The sequence below is a fragment of the Triturus cristatus genome, chromosome 2_1 (assembly GCF_964204655.1).
Source record: "Triturus cristatus chromosome 2_1, aTriCri1.1, whole genome shotgun sequence".
In the NCBI taxonomy this organism is placed as follows: domain Eukaryota; kingdom Metazoa; phylum Chordata; class Amphibia; order Caudata; family Salamandridae; genus Triturus; species Triturus cristatus.
Window position 1 is genome coordinate 1,049,654,531 of NC_140581.1, and position 26,146 is coordinate 1,049,680,676.

Sequence of the window (26,146 nt, forward strand, 5' to 3'; positions counted from 1 at the left end):
CCTGTGGTCCATGAGATATGTATCCTATTCCGGTGGGTATCCATGTCATCCTTTGCAGCTATCTGGGTGTGTCTGGATCAACCATTTGTGTACATCTCTCTGTGAGCATTTAATTGCCATGGTCACATCTGTGGCTTGCACCCCTGCACATATGATGTGCTTCCCATTGTCCAAATTGTCACTTCCACATACTTTGTGCTCATCACTACTGGCCCTACAGGTGTGGGCATCATTGGTATAGGAGCAACTGGGTCCTCTGTGCAACTTGCTGTACATAAATATTGAGTATGTGCAGATGACTTAAGGGAGACTCACGTACCCAGGCTGTTGTGACCAGAGCCTTCATTGTGCGGTAACTGATGGCTGACTGACCAAGTGTTCTGCAGACATGAGTGGGACTTGCGGTGAATATGTTTGGCACAGCTGGGCTCCCACAGGAGTTGTGTCCCCTCAAGTTAGTGTGTTGTCCAGTGACATGGCCTGGGCCCATGGTGTTTATTTTGTGTGCATGTGTGTGTGTCCACATCCCTGTTCATACACAGACAGTGTTCCCTTGATATGTTCATGTTGTTGATGCTTGCTGAGTGGTACTGGGTTAATCCCACTACTTTTCCAATGGACTACCAGATGTGTGGGTGCATGACTCACTACTGTTAATTGGTGTATAATCATTGGGATTTGTCAGTTCTGAGTGTTGATGATGTTGTTAGACACAGATGGGACACAGTGAGGGTTCCTCAAGACACTTGTTTGTTCGCAATATCATGTAGTTGTCCCTAGGTGGTAGTTTTCAGTGATTGAGACATTTGTATGTGTGTGTGACTGCTCCCACTTGTCGGGTTCACGGCAGGGATGCTGGCAGGTGTCAGCATGGGTGCCTTGTGTTCCTCCTTGGCATCTGCATAGTCAAGGGACAGTGGCAGGGATTGTGAAGGTCACATGAGCTTTGAGGTCATGGCCATGTACCGTATACTGTGCAGTGTGTCTGTCATTCCCCAGGGTTGTAAACAGTCCTTGTGTGATGTGTGTGTGCACCTTAGTTCCTGCCAACATTCCTGTGTTTGTCATGTGGGCATGTGCAATGTTACCTGTCCATGTGGGCTTCACAGATACATATTGTTGCAGTTCAGGTGTGTGGTGTTGATGGTGGACTGATGTGAATGTTTGCATGGATGGTCCCTTAGCTCCCGTTTGTCCATGGATGAGGGGCCATGCTGAGTGATTTGTGTTTGTGTATGTGTGATGTACGTTTGTGGCACAGGACACATGTCTGGGTTTCCCAGTTTGTACGACATCTGCCTTTGTCATCACAGTGGAGGTGTCATGCATGCTTGTGTCACACCAATGTCTTGTCCCTGGGGATTGTGCTGTTGTGTGTCAGTCTCTTGCTGTGTTAGTTGGTGTTCATTCCAGCTAGTGTCACATGTGTCTGTTGTGCTCCCTCTCATCTCCCAACGCCTGATTGCCCACTGAGGGTGTCCCAATGATGGTTAACTTTTGTATGGCACTGTGTCCACATCTGTGTCACTGTGGTTCAGCCCCTCTTATGTGTTGTGTAGTTGCCTGTGGATACTGTGACACACACACACATGTTGTGTCCGATGTGCAGTGTGAGTTTGCCTGTTTGTGTTTGTGCATCTGCACCAGTGCATTGGTATAGCTGTTGTGGGCCTTTGTCTGGATGCTGTTTCTGTGATTTTGCATGCTGTCTCTGTGAGTCATTTCACATCATTGTGCACATTCATCCTGGTTGTTGGGTGCCATTGCTGGCATGGAATGTGAGTTAGTGAGCTGACACCTACAGTCTACACATGTTGTTTTGGTTGGTGTGTCTATTTTCGAGATGTGTGCATGCTTGGTGATGGTCACTTCTGCTGGTGTGTCATTGTACGCTGTGTGCATTGTCAGCCCCCATGTGTGGTGCTTGTCTGCACATGGCCAAGAGTGTTATGTTCTCACAGCACTGTTTGCCTCAAAACATCTCTGTGTGTATGGGACACAACCACTATTTTCCCCCAGAAGTGTTTGATGTGTTGGGAGCAGGGATCATACATTCTCTTTGTTATTTGCAGCTTTGACCATGATGACACTTACCTTTTGGTCACTGTGTTGAGGGGGGTTTGGTCCCCATCACCACAATGGTCCACATCTGCTGCATTTTGTGAGCCCCCACTTGACTTCTGTTCTACACAGTGAGGGGGTGTTCTTTTTACATTGCCACAGTGCTATGGTGATGCTTGCCTTGTGTATGTCACACTCATGTGTTGGTCAAACATGTGCTGCTACTTACATTGTATGCTCATAGCCATATTCACTGTTGTGGGCATTTGTCACAGACTACACACTGTTGTCATGATGTCGTGGGGGATGTATTTTGCGGACATACCTGATGTTTGCGTATGCTGGATGTGTTGTGCATCACCCATCTTATGGCTGGGGGTGGCAGGGGTAATGGCCAACAGGTCCCCTGTGAGTGGGGGTGGCAGGGGTGATGGGAAGCATAAGCCCTGTGAGTGGGGGTGGCAGGGGTGATGGGCAACATAAGCCCTGTGAGTGGGGGTGGCAGGGGTGATCGGCAACATAAGCTCTGTGAGTGAGGGTGGCAGGGGTGATGGGAAACATAAGCCCTGTGAGTGGGGGTGGCAGGGGTGATGGGCAACAGGTCCCCTGTGAGTGGGGGTGGCAGGGCTGATGGGCAACAGGCCCCCTATGGGTGTGGGTGGCAGGGGTGATGGGCAACAGGCCCCCTATGGGTGTGGGTGGCAGGGGTGATGGGCAACATAAGCCCTGTGAGTGGGGGTGGCAGGGGTGATGGGCAAAAGGTCCCCTGTGAGTGGGGTGGCAGGGGTGATGGGAAACATAAGCCCTGTGAGTGGGGGTGGCAGGGGTGATGGGAAACATAAGCCCTGTGAGTGGGGGTGGCAGGGGTGATGGGCAACAGGTCCCCTGTGAGTGGGGCAGGGATGATGGGCAATAGGCCCCCTATGGGTGTGCGTGGCAGGGGTGATGGGCAACATAAGCCCTGTGAGTGGGGGTGGCAGGGTGATGGGAAACATAAGCCCTGTGAGTGGGGGTGGCAGGGGTGTTGGGCAACATACGCCCTGTGAGTGGGGGTGGCAGGGGTGATGGGCAACAGGTCCCCTGTGAGAGGGGGTGGCAGGGGTGATGGGCAACAGGCCCCCTATGGGTGTGGGTGGCAGGGGTGATGGGCAACATAAGCCCTGTGAGTGGGGGTGGCAGGGGTGATGGGCAACTGGTCCCCTGTGAGTGTGGGTGGCAGGGGTGATGGGAAACATAAGCGCTGTGAGTGGGGGTGGCAGGGGTGATGGGCAACAGGTCCCCTGTGAGTGGGGGTGGCAGGGGTGATGGGCAACATAAGCCCTGTGAGTGGGGGTGGCAGGGGTGATGGGAAACATAAGCCCTGTGAGTGGGGGTGGCAGGGGTGATGGGCAACAGGTCCCCCGTGAGTGGGGGCGGCAGGGGTGATGGGCAACAGGCCCCCTATGGGTGTGGGTGGCAGGGGTGATGGGCAACATAAGCCCTGTGAGTGGGGGTGGCAGGGGTGATGGGCAACTGGTCCCCTGTGAGTGGGGGTGGCAGGGGTGATGGGAAACATAAGCCCTGTGAGTGGGGGTGGCAGAGGTGATGGGCAACATAAGCCCTGTGAATGGGGGTGGCAGGGGTGATGGGCAACATAAGCCCTGTGAGTGGGGGTGGCAGGGGTGATGGGCAACAGGTCCCCTGTGAGTGGGGGTGGCAGGGGTGATGGGTAACATAAGCCCTGTGAGTGGGGGTGGCAGAGGTGATGGGCAACATAAGCCCTGTGAGTGGGGGTGGCAGGGGTGATGGACAACAGGCCCCCTATGGGTGGGGGTGTTAGTGGTGCTGGCCTTGCAACCTCTATGGTGGGCTGTTGTTAGTGGCCAGGATATGTATCCCCTGTGTGTGTGTGTGCCATTTTGCGGGTATGTGTCGTTTGTTTATGTGGTAGGTGTCTGACTTACCATCTGCGCCGTCGGCGTCGGTCCCTGATCCGGTCATAGATGTAGAGTACTGGTATGACCTGCACGGTGGGATTCATGATGTGTTTGTGTCGTACACGCTGCTTGTTGGTCTGTCTCGTACCCACTGCAAGCTGTTCGGTCTTGTAGCCGTGCATTGATTTGTGGCGCAAATTGTAGCTGATATGCTTGTTTTCCGGATGCTGTGATGTGCCGTACGTGACGACCCCTCCGGCGCGTAGGAAGTACGCATCGTACTTGTCATGCCGGAAACTGCTATGGATACTGATTCCGGGCGACAAGGTTCCTCTTTGGGAGTTACGGCTCGGACGGAGAATGGGTCTTGATTCACAGCCTACCTGTCGGTCGTGTTTTTGGCAGTTATGCGCATCGTACTTCCTATACAGGACGGACCGGCTCCGGGTACGTGTCGGTCGCAGGGTAAGGCTACGGACAGCTGTCCGACCGGCCATCGGAATCGGCCCCTTAGTGTGATTACAGAGTAATTAAATACATGTTCCCAAATTGGATTGCAATTTAACATCTTATCAGTCTGAGTAGGAAAAACCAGAAGGTGCATGTCTATTATTATTATGTCACCCGTATATTCAAATTATATCCCAATTATGGTGATGATTCATGATTATATTTGTGATCTAGCGTATCGTGGGTGATGTAAATTAAATAAAAAAAACATGTACTACCTGTCCGCAAAACAACGACTCTTGTGTGCTCTAATAAAATAAAATAAGAACGATCATTCTTATGCCATGTCAAGAAGATATTAGGAGTTACAATCTTGATCAAGAGAACCAGAGAAGATGGTCTAGTGAGTAAAACATTAACCTTCCTGCCAGTTCTACTTCCATCCCAGCTACTGTATATTTATTTCTTCTCACGTTTAAGTTCAAAGACTTTCTTGATTCAGCGAATCTGCATTAATAAAGAGCATTATACTCCATATCAATCCTAACGAATTCCACTGTTGAATACTAAGACACAATCTTATTATGTAAAGAGGCAAGTTCTTACCTCTATTGGATATTCTATGTATCGAAAAAAGCGTTTCCTGAGTTTGAACTCCTTTCAATAATCGGCATCCATGTAAATTAAGTATTACGATTCCTGTTTCAAACAATGAAAGGAATTGTATGTCCTATTTGACAATCCCATATGTTAAAAACCCTAATGGCACAGCGGGAGTTCTTACCGAAGCGAGTACGCTTCCATCCTAGACCTTAAGAAAGGGATCCATTGCAAACTCAGACCGAAAGAACAGGAAAGGGGTGAGTACGCACCACAAAGCCTTCATTTCCACTGACTTAAAGATGGCGGTCTCACCACTGTGGTCAGCCCATGGAAAAGCCAACTCGTAATGCGGACGGTGGTAAAACTCCCCTGCCCTGCCCTATGGCAATTGCTTTTCCCCAGTCGTGACCCCGGAGGTCTGTGGGGTGGTGGCAGTGTTGGTGGTTCAGCCGCAATCGTTACAAGTTCAATCCGCCCATCTCATAATACGGTGGTCGGACAACCGAGCTTGCGGCATAAGGACCACAACCATGCGTATGGCAGTTCATGGACCGCCAAACTCGTAATAAGGCCCTAAGTGCTGTGTTAAGTTTTTTTGCAGCACACAACCTGTAATAAAGTGATACCACAATGAAAAAACACATCAGTTTAGAAAAATAAACCACATTGGCCTTGTCTATGAGAAGACAACCGATGAAGGGAGTCAGAGGCCAGAACTCTGATGCGAATACACCCTTTCATCCCGAGTTTTCATTTGCAGAGCACCGTTTAGTTAGACAAAGTGTCGGGTCCTGTATTTTTCAGGTCTCGCCTAGGCAGCTCTTGCGCTGACTCTTGAAGACATGCTGTATTCAGGTATGGTCTTTAAGCTCCGCCCATCTTTTTAATTGGCTCCTGTTACTGTCCTTTGTAAATGGAGGCTTTTTTTTAATGAACACATTTTATTGAAGCTTTGACTACATCAAGGCCTGGAGGACCTTTGCATAAATGTTTAAACATCATCACAACGGGTCTCAATGATCCCAGTGTAACACAACCCCATAAAACAAACACAGACAGAACACCACCCCCCAAAACCCTGGTCATTAGTTATACCCATAGCTTCATATATTTTCCAGATATGGGTCTTCTACTGTTTCTCAGAGCCCTATGACTGTATTTCCCTGTTGTTAATAGGTTCGGCAGATCGAAAGGGGGTAGCAGAATACCACAATAGTCTGCCCATCGCCTCCAAAGATTACCATGTTTCTGGGGGCAGCCTCTTGCTGCAACCTCTACCCCCATGCGGCGCTGGTCTCTGTGCAACCTGACATCGGCAGTGAAGCATTTTACAACACTTGTCGCCCCATTGATATATCTAATTTTGTGCCGTCTGCCAAGCCGTCCGACACTTATCTGGAACCTGCGCTCCTCCACCTCCCCTGACCTCATCCTCTAGGGTCAGTAGCTGGGTTTCTACCTCCACCACCTTCCCAATTCTACAGAGCTGTTCCCCCACATAAAAGCTAATCTCTACCCCACAAATTGTGGGCTTCATAGCTTCCCATAAAACCACTCAGATGGAGCCATATCCTTGTTAAAGGAGAAGTGTTGAGCGAGTGACCGATGAAGCACGAACCTATACGCTGGGTTATTTAAATGCCAGGGAGACATACGCCATCGGAACAGAGGCCTGTGGGGACCAATATACAACATGAGGGCCACAGGAAAGTGATTTGACAGTCTGTGCGGCAGGATCATAACCGCTGAGACCCGATGGATGTGAGGGCTGGGGAGAAAGAGATAGTCTGAGTGGACCCGTGGACCGCAGAGAAGAAGGTATAGCCAGGTTCCACGGGGTGATAGGCCCTTCATGCATCCATCCACCCCAAGGAGGACGTCAGAAGGTGCAACTTGGAGTAGCCAGAGCTCTGACAGTGTCCAACCCCCCACCAATGAAAGCCCCACCAGAAGCTCCACCCAAAGTCATGTGATTCTGTTCACAAATGTTGGGCACAGAGGAGGGGGGCGTAAACATTGCCTATCATCAGCGACTCCCCATGCACTAGCCCCATTACTAGGGTATACCTCCCACCCCGGTCCGTCCACACTTTAGTAGACCTATAGGGAACCCTTCGATGAATAAGAATCGCTGTGATCCGGGAGCACCGAACAAACCCAGAGTGGAAAGCCTGATGAAACCCTATCCGTGCCAGGCGTGGCACTTTTGAACCCTTCATGTGAGTATCTTGGAGCAGCAATATGTCCATTTCGAGCAGTTTGGCTTGTTTTAATACTTCACCCCACTTGATTTTGTCCAGGAGACCCCTTACATTCCATGTCATGATGCAGACCATCCTGGCCCCATCACCATATGTATGCTCGGCCATCGGTATTTAGGGAGGAAACAATGTGGAGCCAGAGTGTCCGCGGGTCATAGTGTATCTGTGTCCATGCCCGGGGAAAAAATAACAACAAACCCAATAGATAACTTAACCCCCCCTCCACCCCAAATACTCATCAAACAGGAAGTATCTGTCACCACGGGGGCCCGCCGGAGCCCCAGCGGGAGCCAAGGGGAACCCCATGCCAATGAAGCCCCAAACTTCCAACACCCCTAAACATGTGTCTCTGGAAGGTTCAGAAAGCACTTCCAAGGGGGCAATCAGGCCCAAGGAATTCCACGGGAGTAAAACAGTGCAGAGTCAGGTTCCAGGCGTAGGGCCCAAGGCCAAAAGCCAGAATCCATCCGGAGCCAGCACGGTCATCCAAGTTCTCATCCAAGTTATGTATTGTCAACCTGCAGTTGAGTTCGCCAATTAGAGCGAGAACTGTGCCAGCGCTTTGATGTAGACTTCCTTGAACAGCTTCTTCGATCACTGTGGGAGGAGCCAGACTCCAGCAGAGGCATTGTATGCAGCCCGGGGAGCACTGTTTTGCCCGTCCATTGACAGACAGCTTCGGGGGTATCGAAGAATAAAGACTGCACTTTCTATATGACCCGCATGCGTGCCCCAGTATAACTTGAGCCACTGGACTACTGCCTCCTCCCCCTGAAGCCATTCTACACAATTCCCAAAGGGGAAGTTGTCCAATCAGGGCAGCTTCCCAATTGTAAACAGGTTAGAGAACCTTTGGGGAGTCAGTCACTGTTTAATAGTTTGTGACTGCAATTCCAGGAACAGTTCATTGATACACCACATTTTAAAAGGCAATAAGGAGGGGGAACCCCGTTCGCCTTTCAAATGTGCAAGTCCATTATATCCTATGACACCTGTAATAAACCAGGCGGGATATCCATCACGTTTCTGGTGAAATAAACTCTAAATCAGGCCCTTAGTCTAAATATATTATCTCTTTCAGAAAAAATTATTTTTGCTAAGATCTGATTTTGTGAAGAAAATACCACAGTGTTTCTGTAGTACTCTTTTTAAGATTTTGCTGAGATGTGATCAACCCTCAAATTATTATGCATCTACTCTGTTCACAATTGATTTCTCTACTTACCACAATTCCTGAAATAAAACTGGGGCTGTCAATCACCTTGTCTTCAACTGCTGATGTCTGTCCTTTGTTCCATTTGACTCAGGTGTGTGGTGGGATATATTGGAGAGCGATGCCATGAAAGTGACTTGAACTGGTGGGAGCAACAACATGTGGAGAAAATGGAAAGACGAAACATAACCATTGCTGCCTGCATGGTGACCCTGGCTCTCCTGCTTGGCCTAGGATCCTGCATCATGTACTGCTACAGGTGAAGCTTTAACATACTGCATTAACAATTACTGACCGCACTAGTTAAGCAAATGGCAGATCTAGGTGGTCATGAAGGATCAACTACAAAAGCACCTTCTCCTTGAAATGCAATGCATTCTTTATATGCAAGCAATATATTGTACTTTGTAATTCTTCCAATGATTCTGTCATATATATCCCAAATATGAATGTCAGACAGAATATCGACGGACAGAAAATCAAAGTACAAAAATATCGACACAGAAATATCGAAGTCTAAAATATCGAAGTCCAATCTACATAATGGTAAGTACAAACATATCAAGAGAAAAAATATCCTTGTCAAAAATATCGGTTAAAAATATTTCGCTTTTTTAAATGTTTTAATAATAATGTAAAATTAAGTAAATAATACATATAATTAAAAGAAATATAGTTAAAAATATTAAAACATGTTTCAAAATAATAACTAATACATATAATTTTAAAATAAATTAAACATATACATATAAATTAATATATATACTTACTCCACATAGTGCAAAAGTAGGGAAAGCGTTGGATTGCGTAGGGGTAAAAATTACAATTCCCACTCCAGAGAGTGCAACAGTAGGGGAATGTGCTGGATAGCGTAGGGGTAAAAATTACTATTCCCACTCCAGAGAGTGCAACAGTAGGGAAAGCGTTGGATAGTGTAGGGGTAAAAATTACTATTCACACTCCAGTGAGTGCAACACTAGGGAAAGCGATGGAAAGCGTAGGGGTACAAATTACTATTCAACAGCAGTATGATGGTAACAGTTCCTAAAGAATAAAGTAAGAGAGATTCAGAAAGCCAGTTAGGCTTTTGAAGAATGTGCAGTGTCTCCAAGATGGTTAGAGTGTGCCGAGAAAGAGTGAAGGTACTCCTATGTGGATCTGTAAGTGCCCACACACACCCAAACAGGTGTATAGCATCATCATCGGGCTGGTGCTCCTCGTGGGGGTGGCGCTGCAGTCCCTCACGGGCCCGTTTGACGGGGCTCTTTGTCGGAGATCTTCAAGGAGTTTGCCGCATTTGTGCATGGGGGTGTGTGGGGCTAAGTGTAAGTGGTGTGGTGATTGAGTTCTAAAAAGAGCCCAAGGACACTTGCAATTTATTAAGGGTGTCCTCGGGGTCCGGATAAAATATATCACGGGGATGGAGAAGCAATCTCAGTTGCCTGTGTGAGAGGGGAAAATGAAAAAATACAATCCCTCTTCTCTCACCCGTGTAGTGAATAAAGTGAGTGTGTCAAGGGGTCGACATGTTTCGCGCCATAGATAGTCCCTAGTGGATCTGGGGGCGCTTCATCAGGACCAAAAGAGTAAGGTATGTCAAATGGGAGTCGGGAAAGAGACACCCTATAAACCCATGAGTCCTAATTGTAGGAAAGGTAGTTGCAATATGTCCATTTCGTCAGCTTAGCCAAATAGCAGTGAAGGCAGTGCGTGCTCTTCTTCTGTGCTCCGGAACACCTACCCGGTAGCTTCGGCTGCTGGGCTACCGGGTAGGTGTTCCGGAGCACAGAAGAAGAGCACGCACTGCCTTCACTGCTATTTGGCTAAGCTGACGAGGCCTGACCTGGAACTAGGGAGGGCCGTAACAAGGGACACGCTAGACGACGTGTCTCTTATCTCTTGTTTTGCAACTACCTTTCCTACAATTAGGACTCATGGGTTTATAGGGTGTCTCTTTCCCGACTCCCATTTGACATACCTTACTCTTTTGGTCCTGATGAAGCGCCCCCAGATCCACTAGGGACTATCTATGGCGCGAAACATGTCGACCCCTTGACACACTCACTTTATTCACTACACGGGTGAGAGAAGAGGGATTGTATTTTTTCATTTTCCCCTCTCACACAGGCAACTGAGATTGCTTCTCCATCCCCGTGATATATTTTATCCGGACCCCGAGGACACCCTTAATAAATTGCAAGTGTCCTTGGGCTCTTTTTAGAACTCAATCACCACACCACTTACACTTAGCCCCACACACCCCCATGCACAAATGCGGCAAACTCCTTGAAGATCTCCGACAAAGAGCCCCGTCAAACGGGCCCGTGAGGGACTGCAGCGCCACCCCCACGAGGAGCACCAGCCCGATGATGATGCTATACACCTGTTTGGGTGTGTGAGGGCACTTACAGATCCACATAGGAGTACCTTCACTCTTTCTCGGCACACTCTAACCATCTTGGAGACACTGCACATTCTTCAAAAGCCTAACTGGCTTTCTGAATCTCTCTTACTTTATTCTTTAGGAACTGTTACCATCATACTGCTGTTGCATTTAACTTGGGAGCCCTGGTACAGGACCTTTTCTAATAGCTCCTCGTCCCCCCCTCCTTTGTTGATATACAAATTACTATTCACACTCTAGGGAGTGCAACAGTAGGGAAAGCGCGGGATAGCGTAGGGGTAAAAATTACTATTCACACTGCAGAGAGTGCAACAGTAGGGAAAGCGCTGGATAGCGTAGGGATAAAAATTACTATTCACACTCCAGAGAGTGCAAAAGTAGGGAAAGCATTGGATAGTGTAGGTGTTAAAAATAACATACTTATAAATCAAATAAATATTGTAATTAAATAATAATTTATAAAAAAAATAACAATAAATAAAATAAAAACTACTAATATATCAAAATTAATAATTACTTTAATAATATTAAATACTTCCCATCCTATTCCCCAATAAACACACAACACACTCCACATACAATTTCACACAATTAATCAATTATTAAAAATTAATTTGCAATTATTAATTAATTAACAATAAATTAATTGTCAATACCAATAAATATTATTTAATACAAATGAATAACCAATTAATAATTAATTAACAAAAAAAATAATTTTCAATACCCAAGTTTTTTTTATTAATTACTTAATTACAAATAGGTTGCTTACCACCCTATTCCCCTATAAACCCACATCCAACTCCAATAATAAATTAATACAAATAATATTATTATCAATTAATAATCATTAATTGCAAATTAATAATTAATTAACAATGCATTCATTAATAATACCAATAATTAAACATTATTAATTACTTAATTAAAATTAAATTACTTCCCACACTATTCCCCTATAAACACACAACCCACTCCAATCATAAATTAATACAAATATTATAATTATCAATTAATGATAATTAATTAACAATTAATAATGAATCACCAATAAATTAATTATTAATACCAATAATTAAAAATGTATAATTACTCCATTAAAATAACAATAAATTAATTATTAATACCAATAATTAAAAAGTAATAATAACTTAATTAAAATTAAATTACTTCCCACCCTATTCCACTATAAACCCACAACCCGCTACAGAACTAAAACAAAAATTTAATTAAAAATAATTAATAAATCCTAAAAATTATTATTTAATTTACTATAATTAAAGTATTTTCCACCCTATTCCCCTATAAACCCCCAACCCTCTACGGTACTAAAACACGTAAATTACTTTAAAAAAAATTCCTAGTTAAAAAACATATATTTAAAAAAACAGTACAATACTTAAAAAAAAATTAGAGCACATACATATTTGTGACAACAATTACAAATCTCACTAGGAATCAGAAAAAAACTGAGTGGCCATTGTATGGAACCTGTATCTAGACAATGTCAACACTGTCCAAATTCCATTTGGTGGTAAGTCGCTCCTAACATCACCATCTGTTTGACTAACCAAAGGATTTAACACACACACACAAATTAAACTAAGGTGGACAGAAACGGGCCATTTGTCCTAGAGGATATAAGGTCATTGACAATGGAGATCCCACTCACCTCTCAAAGTCCAGTAAAGGAAAGCAATACATTGTCTTCCTTGTACACAATAAACAGTACAGTAGGCCAGTTGGATCCCAAGAGTACTGGCAGGTTAATGACTATAGGCCGAAGGATAGGACTTCATGCTGACACTTTTAATCCAGGTCAACAAATCTCATCTGTCTCTCCTCCTGGCAAATGGGTATGTAAACATATGCATCATGTAGATCCAAAGATGTCTGAAATTCTCCTGGAAGTATAAAAGAAAGTGCTAGGAGACCGTTTCTCAACAGATAAATCATACCTAAATAGAGGGCAAACATCTTTAGATAAATCCTGAGTGGGATGGTAATCCAGCTGTAATTTCACGGTAATTTCTCAATGCAAAACCTCATTTACCTCTAGTTTACCACTTTAAAGGTGATGGACCTTTGCCACCATGTATCACCTTCGCACTTTATGTAAACATGAAAAATCAAAATGCAATTAATATTTAAGCCGATAAAGAGAATTGTGAGTATTTTTAAAGGGTTTTATTTTCTAGTTAAAAGTTCAGGTTCTCTGACCCTTTATTCATTAGTCGAATATCAATCAGGTTACAGAATTGAAAATAGGAAAAATAGAATTAATACAGAACATATTACATACTGAATAAAAGGCATTCCATAAAGGAAGGGTATGAGGCATCAAATGTCAGTCAGAATTATTTAAAGAGTTCAGGAAAATATCATTTAAGAGTGAGTTTTGCAAGGCTAATCAATAATTAATAATTGGCAAAAATCTCCCATAAAGAGAAATAAATGCATAAGACAAATACATCTTTTCAAAACTAGTTAGTTAGTCAAAGCATAAACTTATTCCTCTGTGCATGCGTCTCTCATTCAGCACACTGCTAACAATTCTCAGCCATGCTGGATTCTTAGGCAGCCATCTTATTTTGGGCCCAAAAACAAAACAAACACAAAAGAATATTAATTTATTAAATAAAACCCATTATGTTTACCTTTCCCATACTAGTACCCTGTATTAGTTATTACCTAGCAAAAGCTATTAGTTTAAAGCAGTTTTTTTTATTATTTGTGCACCACATGCATAATGTGCAAAGTTCAACATAGCATAAACATGCTCTAGTACAAATTTTTTAAGCGCAAACAATTAATACATACTCATAGCAATATGCTCTAATGTTTTAAATAGCTTTTCGTGCAAAATGCGTTTGCCCCCCATGTAGTGTTGGTGCATGGTTGATTAATTAATACACATTATAAGAAGATGTGTTATGAACTGAATATGCATTGTCTAAATATGCAACAAAGCCAACGTCTCTTGAGACGGGAATAGGAAGTGTAGATTTCAAAGCAAAGGAGCAGAGAACACACATTCCATTTTTATCTTCAAAGCCAAAGAGGAAACTGAAATCAAGAGTTTTTCTACACTGCAAAACACATGTTAATTCAGCACAATTATGTGCTATTTTAAAAGTAAAAAATCTCTAAATTAAATGTACATTCTATAGTGAGGTTAAATCTAAACTCAGCACATTAAACATCCATGATTAATTAATTAAGCATGGTTTTAAATGAAAGCATTTCAGAATGAAAGCATTTTGACCAGGCGTCATTTCATGGCTTTCACTTCGCATGCACCAAAGTGCCCCTTTTAAAAAACACATTTGACTAGGCCTCATTTCATGTTTCATGTACCATGTGTTTTCACTTGCACCAAAATCTGCGTGCCAATTTAAAGGCAGTCTATCTGAAATACAAAACAGAGCAATGCTTAATCTTGATGAAATCTAGCTCTATCAATGGTCAGCAGATGATAGTGCTCTACACAGCGGACTCTTGAGGGCTAAGTTGAGTTGGGCGCTTTGACTTTTCTGAGCTCCTTACTGTTCTGTTTATTATATGACCTGCTGCTACTTATGCATGAACTGTGTCTTCTGCACTGCAGCATGGTGCAGGATTAGGTTTTATTGTTTTTAAATTGTTATTAAGGGCACTGTGTGACTGACTTTTCCCTTGACTTTCGGGGAGGACCGGGCTTCTGCTTCCCTGGTTCCTACCTTGAGGGAAGCGCCATTTACACTCTTCCCTATTGGGACATCGGCAAGATGCAATCTTGCAAGGTTGGCGGTCTGGTTTTTGTACCTGCCTGCCCTAGCTCTTTTTTAATGGGAGCCGTGAAGCAGACCCAAAGCGGAATCTCAGGAACTTGAGTTGGGCGCTTTGACTTTTCTGAGCTCCTTACTGTTCTGTTTATTATATGACCTGCTGCTACTTATGCGTGAACCCCGTTTTTAATTTATGCTTGAACTTCGTTTTTTAAATAACTTTGCATCCTGTACTGCGGCGCGTTGTAGGGTGCAGTGTTAGGTTTTATTGTTTTAAAATTGTTTTTAAAGGCACTGTGAGATGGCTTTTCCCCTTACCTTTTGAGGAGGGCCAGGCTTCTGCTTCCCTAGTTCTTGCCTCGAGGGAAGCACCATTTTTACCCGTCCCATTTGGGACAATGGCAAGGCGCCATCTGGCAGGGTTGGTGGTCTAGTTGTTTGACCTGCCTGCCCTAGCTCTTATTTAATGAGAGCCGCAACATGGACGTGCAGCGAACATGCCGCTGGCTTGCCGAAGGCGTGCCAATGGAAAGCATGTTTGCACCCGTCCGCGTCCGGATCGCGGCCAGTGCCAGCCATGCTGCCCGAATTTCCAGCTCCCTGCGCATTACTTGGTCTAAAGACTGGCTCCTGAATATGAATAAGGATGTCTGCTCTGGTAAGGCCAGGCTAGATCTGGGGACGGGAGGACAGCAAGTACTGCTATAGTGTATGCAATTTTAAGTTGGATGTAGGTTTTGGGACGCAGGAGGAAATACTGCCCTCTCAGGTCAACCCACTGCTAATAGTTTGAATATCAGAGCCTGCTAGGTTAACTGTAGGTCCCTTCCGAAACATGCATATGACATCTGGCTTTCCCTAGTTGGGAATTCCTGGGATCTTATTGTTTCTAACTCAAACCTGGTTGAGGGAGGGTAACCCCGATTTGATGCTTGCTGTTCCCTCCGATTTTTGGATAGTCTGTGCCAATCAAGGTGGTAATAGGGTGGGTGGTGGTGTTGTAGTTTTCCTAAGGGACGATTGGGAGATCACCACTGGGAGACAGGGCCCTATTTGGAACATTGAGGCTCTGACCTTCTGTGTCAGAATCTCATCATCATCCTCCTTGGCCGGGCTGTTAATATATAGGCCTCCAAACTGCCCATTTGGCCACTTGTTAGAGTTATGCGATACTATCGCTCAACTTTCTTTACAATATGCTAATCTAATAGTTCTTAAAGATTTTAATTTACATGCCGACGATGAAAGCTGCTCCCAGGCGACCCAGTTTCTGGAAACATTAGAAGGATATAATCTTTTGCAACTAGTTACCGCACCTACCTGTGCAGACGGCCATATGCTTGGTTTGATTTTTTCAAATAATCATTATCTTAGAGTGGGGGCTTCTTTATGTCTGACTTGGTCGGATTACTTTTTGGTACATTTTACTCTTAGTTTAGAGTCTAGGCCACCGATACTCATGACTAATAAGGCTATGAGGAGAAATTGGAGAAAAGTCACCAAAGAGGCCCTGGGGCCTGCACTTCAAGAAGCTATGCCACAGCTTATCCTGATAGTAATCCTGATAGTGATTCTTCCTGCTTTAATTTATGGGTTATGACTGCTTTAGACACAATCACCGTGCTTAGGCCAGCTACATCTTAGACTTAAACCTTCAGACCCTTGGTTCTCTACTGAACTAAGAACAGAGAACAGCCTTTGTAAGAAACTTGAACGATCATGGAGAAAGTCTTACAATCCTGCAGCAAAAGGCCTCTATGAAGAGGCTTTGAAAAGATTTCACAGGCTAAAGTGCAGCAAGATGAGAGACTACTTCGTAATTTTCATTAAGAACTCAGATAATTCCACCAAACAAATCTTTAAGATTGTAAAAACCTTTACTAAACATACAGCCATAGATAGCACACTTTTGCTCTCGTCTGCTCTTTGCTCAAGCCTGTCGAACTTTTTCGAGGAAAAGATTCCGAACATTTATTCTGTGTTTCCCTTAGAAGCACAACTCCCCACTCACTTGCGAACACAGACCCCGGATTCCCTCAGTGCCTTGTTAGAATTTCCCCCTTTGTCTACCGAGGAGTCACTAAGGGAGCTTTCTAAGTGCAAGCCGGGCTCCCTGGAGATCCTTGTCCCGCACGTTTTTTTAGAATGTGGCCCCCTTAGCTAAATCCCATATGAAATCAAATTTTGAACTCCTCCTTGAAATTTGGTATTTACCCTGCCGCATGGAAACAAGCATTCCTGCTTATACGCAATGAGGTGACCCCCTAATAATTGATTTAAGGCCAGGGAACAGGGGGAACAAGAAAAAGCCAACTATACTGAGCAGTATCCCTCTAGACCTAAATGATTCTACTTATTTGGTACACATAAAGATAAATACCACAACTATGTATACAATTTTGTATCTATTTTATTCATGTTTTATACATTTTTGCAATTATTTTTTTTTTTACTTATTTTGTTTCTTCTGTACATTGTTATCTCATACAATAAAATTCATCTTTTTTAAGAAAGTGCAAACTATACATAAATGGTTCTGTCTTTTTCCGTGAAGTACAAAATCAAAAAAGGAATTTGATTATTATAAAACAGATCACAACAATAGTTCAAAGGATATCCCCACACCTAACACACCTCCAAAATTACTCCATGCATATCACTTTCATACAACACCATTCATACTACACCCCAAAAGAGAGGAACAGCGTGTGCAGTGCTCGTCCGAGCTTAGGGCGAGCCCCTAGATCCTCTGATGTATAGCTAAACGTTGGGGTGTTTCATACAAACTGGTCGACGCACGTTTCGGTGGCCTAATTTCCTTCAAATGCCACCTTCCTCAGGACCTGTTGCTACGTGTTTTAAACACGGGCAAGGGTGGGGGCCTGGTTATCTGGAAATCAATAGAATAATGTTATACATCAAATTTTTATGTAGTATTATTTGATCATGTATGTGTACCACAGGAGAAAGAACTATTTGTCTCCATGATATTAATTTCTTTAAACTTTATTTAACTGTCAGGCTAGCCATAGCGCTACTGAGTTTGCTGCCCTCTAGGTCACATTGAAAGAATGTTATTAGTAGAAAAACAGAAAAAATTAATTACAAGGAAGAAGAGAGTAGAAAAGTAGATAAATTGTCAGAGTGATCATAGCATCTGTTTCTACCTCTGTTCTCATATGAGTCAAGAGAGCATTTTCATACTGCAAATAATTGTACGTATTAACATCTCCCTATTCATTCTAAAAATATATATAATAAAGAAAGGATCAACGTAATATACCTGTTCTATGTCAATATGCGATGATGAGGCCCACTGGTTACAGTTTTAGTCCATATAGATTCCTCTCATCAAAAGACAGCTTAGCTGTGGCTGTTACTGTAAAAAATGATAATGATTAACTATTCCGGTTGTACATAGCGTGACTTTTGTGCCTACACGTACGCTCTATATGTCACAATCTAGCCTACCTTATATGCTTTATAGTTGTACCAAGTCTTTAAAGTAGAGCTATAGGAGTACCACGTAATCAGTGTTCACCGTTTTTTTTGGAGACGCTGGGTATCTTCGATTTTCGTGAAATCTGAGACTTTCCTGTATTAAGTAATAGGGGCTAAGAGTTATTACCTCATGCGTGATTAACAATGCGAGGTAATACTGGTTTTTACTGGTTACAATGGCATCGATCTGTTTGTAATATCACCTACTTGTTATGATTATGTCCTAGTCTCGTTGTTGTAGTTTCCTCTTCATCAATGTCTTTTACCAGATCATGATTACTGTCAACGATTGTTTCAAGGTTTACGATCTATTTCTTGGCATCCTGACCAAACAGTGTGGGGGAAAGAGGGATTACGGAAGAGTTAACTTCTTTAGCTGTCCACAATGCCAGTTTGTTTAAACATACTATGTTAAACTCTAATCCAGTGGCCATTCCCATTAGACTATTTATAACTACCGAGAGGTTAGTAGTGGAATCTGTCCTCTACTCGTGTTGTTGTTCTCACTGGAATTTCTCAGTGAGCATTAACTCGGGAATTAATGCCATATTGGTCTTCTCCCTATATTACGTTATTCCCTCCCACAAGTTTTGTAACTGATCTTATTCCAAATAGCATACTTCATCGGTTAATGATACGAATGCAATCTATTTGAAAAGTTAAACTAACAATACGTTCCGTTATACTCTCTCATAACGACGGTAAATAAGGGTCTTGTTTTGAGGTATCTCACCTGTTAGTTGGTGATACGTGTTTCCCAGCATAAAATTCTTGACGTGGTCCAGCTCTGATCTGGTCTTGAATGATACTAAAGCCTTCTATATATAGTCCTACCTCCCCGCCTTGTAAATGAATAATACAGGGCACCTGTGGCTCGCTTTGGCGTGCTGCATGATGTAACTCCATACGTGTCATGTTCACGAGGAGTTTACGTGAATGTTTCCTCCATCTTGGAGTGGTGTCAGACGGCTTATCCCCTATATGGGCTCAATATAAACTCCACAAAGTTATGAAACATAGGCGCAAACATTAGCCTCATGTTTCTTGAAGAATAAAGAATGATATCTAATCTAATCCTTCGTGGAACCTAGGGCCCTAATCTTATATATCCCTAAGCCCAAGGTAGTAATTCTGCTATATTCTTTTCACAAATTGTGGGCGCCATTTTGGATAGGGTAATGCCGACATACATATAATGGACAGTATGACTATATTCGATCGTAAAACAGGAGCACCATGTCGGGTTTAGTATGGTGAGTATTGATTATGCATATGTCGTTAAGCGATAATGATGACAGATGTCAGTACTCAGAGTTATCTCCCTTTTGCAAGCGGTCAATCTATGTATACCCAAACTGACATAATCGTGGAATTCAATTCACTCGTTTTTTTCCCCGCCCAAACTGTGGCATACAATAATAGCAGACCCAAAATATTTGTAGTCTCATGTACTATGAACATCATTTTAGATGCGATCGATGCCAACAGTATAACTTCTTTTAGTTATTAAAACGAGAACCTATGCAGAGCATGGCCGCCATCTTAGATGGGACCCATATGGTATGCTAATATTGAGATCGTACAGTTAAACAAGGCAAAAAACAAAGGCAGCAATTGATATGTTTAAGACTTGTACGTCCTAGAGTTGGTCTCATACCATATCCTACTGTTGGGGATAGCCTTCAGAACCATGAATTAACGATGACCTTATGGTGTTTATAGGTATATAGGTATATGGCAACTTATTATGTGTAGTAACAAAAGGAATGGCACGAAAGGGGATACATGTAACTTAGATGGAATACAGAAGTCTGTCATCTCGTGTGCCATAATATTTCCTCATTTAGACCATTTTTTACTGTATCCAGAGTGTAGATCCAGTAGGTCTCACGTATTTTCCTTACTTCTTGGATGCCCTTTCCTGGGATGTTTTTGATCTTTTCTAAAATCAACCATCTCAGTTCCTTCTCATTATGGTGGAAATCGATACAGTGTTGAACCATAGGGCTGGATAATTTTTTAGTTTTTATAGCTGATCTATGTTCGTTGTAACGAGTTCTGAACTCTCGCCCTGTCTTATACATTTGTGGTTACCTAGGATCGGAGGTTCAACAGAACCTACAAACGACGCTAATAGGACCTCCGATCCTAGGTAACCACAAATGTGGATCATGCCTTGCTTGTGAGAGCGCCTTAGTTACTGAATCATGGAACTACCGAGGAAAGACAGGAAAATTGCGTGACTTCACAAATTGTAGAAGTCACAACCTGGTGTATCTTATTCTGTGCCCTTGCGCTCTCGGATACGTTGGCGAGACAGGGCGAGAGTTCAGAACTCGTTACAACGAACATAGATCAGCTATAAAAACTAAAAAATTATCCAGCCCTATGGTTCAACACTGTATCGATTTCCACCATAATGAGAAGGAACTGAGATGGTTGATTTTAGAAAAGATCAAAAACATCCCAGGAAAGGACATCCAAGAAGTAAGGAAAATACGTGAGACCTACTGGATCTACACTCTGGATACAGTAAAAAATGGTCTAAATGAGGAAATATTATGGCACACGAGATGACAGACTTCTGTATTCCATCTAAGTTACATGTATCCCCTTTCGTGCCATTCCTTTTGTTACTACACATAATAAGTTGCCATATACCTATATACCTATAAACACCATTAGGTCATCGTTAATTCATGGTTCTGAAGGCTATCCCCAACAGTAGGATATGGTATGAGACCAACTCTAGGACGTACAAGTCTTAAACATATCAATTGCTGCCTTTGTTTTTTGCCTTGTTTAACTGTACGATCTCAATATTAGCATACCATATGGGTCCCATCTAAGATGGCGGCCATGCTCTGCATAGGTTCTCGTTTTAATAACTAAAAGAAGTTATACTGTTGGCATCGATCGCATCTAAAATGATGTTCATAGTACATGAGACTACAAATATTTTGGGTCTGCTATTATTCTATGCCACAGTTTGGGCGGGGAAAAAAACGAGTGAATTGAATTCCACGATTATGTCAGTTTGGGTATACATAGATTGACCGCTTGCAAAAGGGAGATAACTCTGAGTACTGACATCTGTCATCATTATCGCTTAACGACATATGCATAATCAATACTCACCATACTAAACCCGACATGGTGCTCCTGTTTTACGATCGAATATAGTCATACTGTCCATTATATGTATGTCGGCATTACCCTATCCAAAATGGCGCCCACAATTTGTGAAAAGAATATAGCAGTATTACTACCTTGGGCTTAGGGATATATAAGATTAGGGCCCTAGGTTCCACGAAGGATTAGATTAGATATCATTCTTTATTCTTCAAGAAACATGAGGCTAATGTTTGCGCCTATGTTTCATAACTTTGTGGAGTTTATATTGAGCCCATATAGGGGATAAGCCGTCTGACACCACTCCAAGATGGAGGAAACATTCACGTAAACTCCTCGTGAACATGACACGTATGGAGTTACATCATGCAGCACGCCAAAGCGAGCCACAGGTGCCCTGTATTATTCATTTACAAGGCGGGGAGGTAGGACTATATATAGAAGGCTTTAGTATCATTCAAGACCAGATCGGAGCTGGACCACGTCAAGAATTTTATGCTGGGAAACACGTATCACCAACTAACAGGTGAGATACCTCAAAACAAGACCCTTATTTACCGTCGTTATGAGAGAGTATAACGGAACGTATTGTTAGTTTAACTTTTCAAATAGATTGCATTCGTATCATTAACCGATGAAGTATGCTATTTGGAATAAGATCAGTTACAAAACTTGTGGGAGGGAATAACGTAATATAGGGAGAAGACCAATATGGCATTAATTCCCGAGTTAATGCTCACTGAGAAATTCCAGTGAGAACAACAACACGAGTAAAGGACAGATTCCACTACTAACCTCTCGGTAGTTATAAATAGTCTAATGGGAATGGCCACTGGATTAGAGTTTAACATAGTATGTTTAAACAAACTAGCATTGTGGACAGCTAAAGAAGTTAACTCTTCCGTAATCCCTCTTTCCCCCACACTGTTTGGTCAGGATGCCAAGAAATAGATCGTAAAACTTGAAACAATCGTTCACAGTAATCATGATCTGGTAAAAGACATTGATGAAGAGGAAACTACAACAACGAGACTAGGACATACTCATAACAAGTAGGTGATATTACAAACAGATCGATGCCATTGTAACCAGTAAAAACCAGTATTAGCTTGCATTGTTAATCACGCATAAGGTAATAACTCTTAGCCCCTATTACTTAATACAGGAAAGTCTCAGATTTCACGAAAATCGAAGATACCCAGCGTCTCCAAAAAAAACGGTGAACACTGATTACGTGGTACTCCTATAGCTCTACTTTAAAGACTTGGTACAACTATAAAGCATATAAGGTAGGCTAGATTGTGACATATAGAGCGTACGTGTAGGCACAAAAGTCACGCTATGTACAACCGGAATAGTTAATCATTATCATTTTTTACAGTAACAGCCACAGCTAAGCTGTCTTTTGATGAGAGGAATCTATATGGACTAAAACTGTAACCAGTGGGCCTCATCATCGCATATTGACATAGAACAGGTATATTACGTTGATCCTTTCTTTATTATATATATTTTTAGAATGAATAGGGAGATGTTAATACGTACAATTATTTGCAGTATGAAAATGCTCTCTTGACTCATATGAGAACAGAGGTAGAAACAGATGCTATGATCACTCTGACAATTTATCTACTTTTCTACTCTCTTCTTCCTTGTAATTAATTTTTTCTGTTTTTCTACTAATAACATTCTTTCAATGTGACCTAGAGGGCAGCAAACTCAGTAGCGCTATGGCTAGCCTGACAGTTAAATAAAGTTTAAAGAAATTAATCTCATGGAGACAAATAGTTCTTTCTCCTGTGGTACACATACATGATCAAATAATACTACATACAAATTTGATGTATAACATTATTCTATTGATTTCCAGATAACCAGGCCCCCACCCTTGCCCGTGTTTAAAACACGTAGCAACAGGTCCTGAGGAAGGTGGCATTTGAAGGAAATTAGGCCACGGAAACGTGCGTCGACCAGTTTGTATGAAACACCCCAACGTTTAGCTATACATCAGAGGATCTAGTGGCTCGCCCTAAGCTCGGACGAGCACTGCACACGCTGTTCCTCTCTTTTGGGGTGTAGTATGAATGGTGTTGTATGAAAGTGATATGCATGGAGTAATTTTGGAGGTGTGTTAGGTGTGGGGATATCCTTTGAACTATTGTTGTTATCTGTTTTATATAAATCAAATTCCTTTTTTGATTTTGTACTTCACGGAAAAAGACAGAACCATTTATGTATAGTTTGCACTTTCTTAAAAAAGATGAATTTTATTGTATGAGATAACAATGTACAGAAGAAACAAAATAAGTAAAAAAATAAATAATTGCAAAAATGTATAAAACATGAATAAAATAGATACAAAATTGTATACATAGTTGTGGTATTTATCTTTATGTGTACCAAATAAGTAGAATCATTTAGGTCTAGAGGGATACTGCTCAGTATAACAAGCATTCCTGCTGCCATTGTTAAAGAAGCCTGAGTCCGACCCTGCGGTGCTTAGTAATTTTAGACCTATTTCATTGCTGCCAGCTCCTGCAAACATTCTGGAGAAGGCGGTTCAGAACCAATTGGCAGAATTTTTAGAAACTAAAGGCCTTCTACATGATTCACAATCTGGTTTCAGAGCTGGTTACAGCACGGAGACCGCTCTTCTTGAAGTTTCCGAATCTGTGCGAGAGTCTGTGGACCGAGACGCTTCTGTGATGCTGGTACTACTAGACCTGTGTGCAGCATTCAATACGGTAGCACACCCGATTCTGCTCAGGAGACTAAATCAAGCGGGTGTGCAGGGAACAGCTTTCTACTGGCTGCAGTCGTTCCTGGAGAATCATTCGCAGCAGGTGTTTCTGCATCCTTTTCTCTCTTCACCGAAACCTCTAGTATGCTGGGTGCCTCAGGGTTCTGTGCTGGGCACACTGCTGTTCAATATCTACCTCACCCCACTGGCTATTCTTGTTGAGTCATGGGGCATGAAGGTGATTTCCCATGCTGATGACACATAACTGATGTTCTCTTTTAAAGAACATTCGGTGGCAACTTTTCATAATTTCAAGGAATGCCTGAAAAACATCTGGGTATGCATGAATGAGAATTGCCTAAAACAAAATGTCGAGAAGACGGAAGTCTTGTTCTTCAGTCAGGCATCACCCTCTCCATCAAACCTTTGGTGGCCTACAGAGCTGTATCCACCATGATTTCTGGTGGATTCAGCTAGAAACCTAGGAATCAGACTCGACAAAGACCTTTCTTTTAAGATGCAGGTGCGTCACGTTTCTTCCATCTGCTTTTGGAAATTAAGAGACATTAGGGAATTCATACGCTTTCTGCCGGAGGAATGCAAGAAGATTACGGTCCATGCTCTGGTGACCTCACAGCTGGACCACGCCAATAGCCTTTTCTGGGGTTACCTGCATACCTATCTTGCAGGCTACAGATAATTCAGAATTCTGCAGCTAGACTGATTCGGCGGGTACCCCTTCAACATCATATCTCCCCTCATCTGAGACAGCTCCATTGGCTTTCGGTTATCAGGAGGATAGAGTTCAAGTCTTTGATTCTGGCTTTTAGAGTCACCAGAGTCTTAGGCCCTGGTTATCTCAGGCAGAGGCTGTAGGTAGATCATCATGAATGGGCCCTGAGATCTAACTACCTGTGATTCCTTCGGGTTCCACGCTTTTTCAAAAGTTTGGCAAGGTGGAAGGTCAGTCACAGTAAAAACAGCAAAACTGCGGAATTCTTTGCTGGTCCACCTCCGCCTGATTGAAACAGAATCTGAATTCAGGAAAGCGTTAAAATCCTGGCTCTCTATCCAGGTATAAGGGCCGGCTCAAATGTCTCGCTAGTCTGCTATTAGCGCCGGGATACCTCTACTGAGGTAGCCATGCGCTCTAGAAATGGCTATCATTATTATTATTATTATTATTATTATTATTGTAAGTGATTGGAACCACCTCCTGCAACAGCCACTTGCCTATAAAAGCATATGAGAAATGGTTCCCAATCACTCATGCATACCCTGCTTATTGTAACCTCCAGCTCTACTGTCTTAATCAGAGAAGACGATATTTAGATCAAACATAGCGGACTGTACGTTACAGATGTTCGATTGATGCCTTCACACATGTCCAGCATAAAACAGTAACTACAATAATGAAGGTACCTTTTTGTCGAGTGGACATTTCTCAATGCCAATATTCATATAAATAGCTGCCAATCACATATACCAGCCGGACCGAATGGCCACACTTCAGAAAAAATGCCACATCCTAATTACACTGATGTACAAGTCACCGGAAACACAACATTGTCACAAAATGAGAGCAAAAAATTGTTGAATTGTTGTGAAAAAGAGGAAGGTCATCTCAGCCCATGAGTTAGATTTATCCTTAACATCACTCACAAATAGGCCAAGTAAAAAATATACTCTTTCTCAACCATTCACCGGGGAAATAAATAATCACTGAATCCCTGACCCTTGTACACCCCCCGTCACTTAGCAAACTGGGCAACTAGTGGATTTGAAGAGAACCAGAACACTGCTCCTCAGAACCAGCTTCCCACGTAGTTACATAAGGAATCTAACTAGGCCCGGGCAGAGTACGGGTAGCCACGCTACGTGGAACTCCACAAGGTTGTAAAAAACTCTTCCTCGCTACCGGGAGTTCCGCGATCAGGCAGAGTACCCTTGTTCCACCCGTTTGTGTGACGTTTACGCCGTACGTCAATGCAAAATGTGTTCTTGGGCAGAAATCTTGCATGAAATGCACCACGCGGTGCGCATGGCCATCTTGTTTCTCACTCTGTTTATGGTGCTGGGGCCTAATTTTTAAAAATCT

At 42.9% G+C, this 26,146-nt stretch overlaps 1 protein-coding gene across 1 annotated transcript in view; it reads left to right on the plus strand.

Annotated features, from left to right (window-relative positions):
• EGF (epidermal growth factor) overlaps window positions 1-26,146 on the plus strand; it is a 732,085-nt gene that overhangs the window by 584,303 nt on the left and 121,636 nt on the right. Inside the window, exon 20 of the mRNA XM_085635667.1 lies at window positions 8,599-8,763. Coding sequence (XP_085491793.1) covers window positions 8,599-8,763 — 165 coding nt within the window. The remainder of the gene's footprint in view (window positions 1-8,598; window positions 8,764-26,146) is intronic.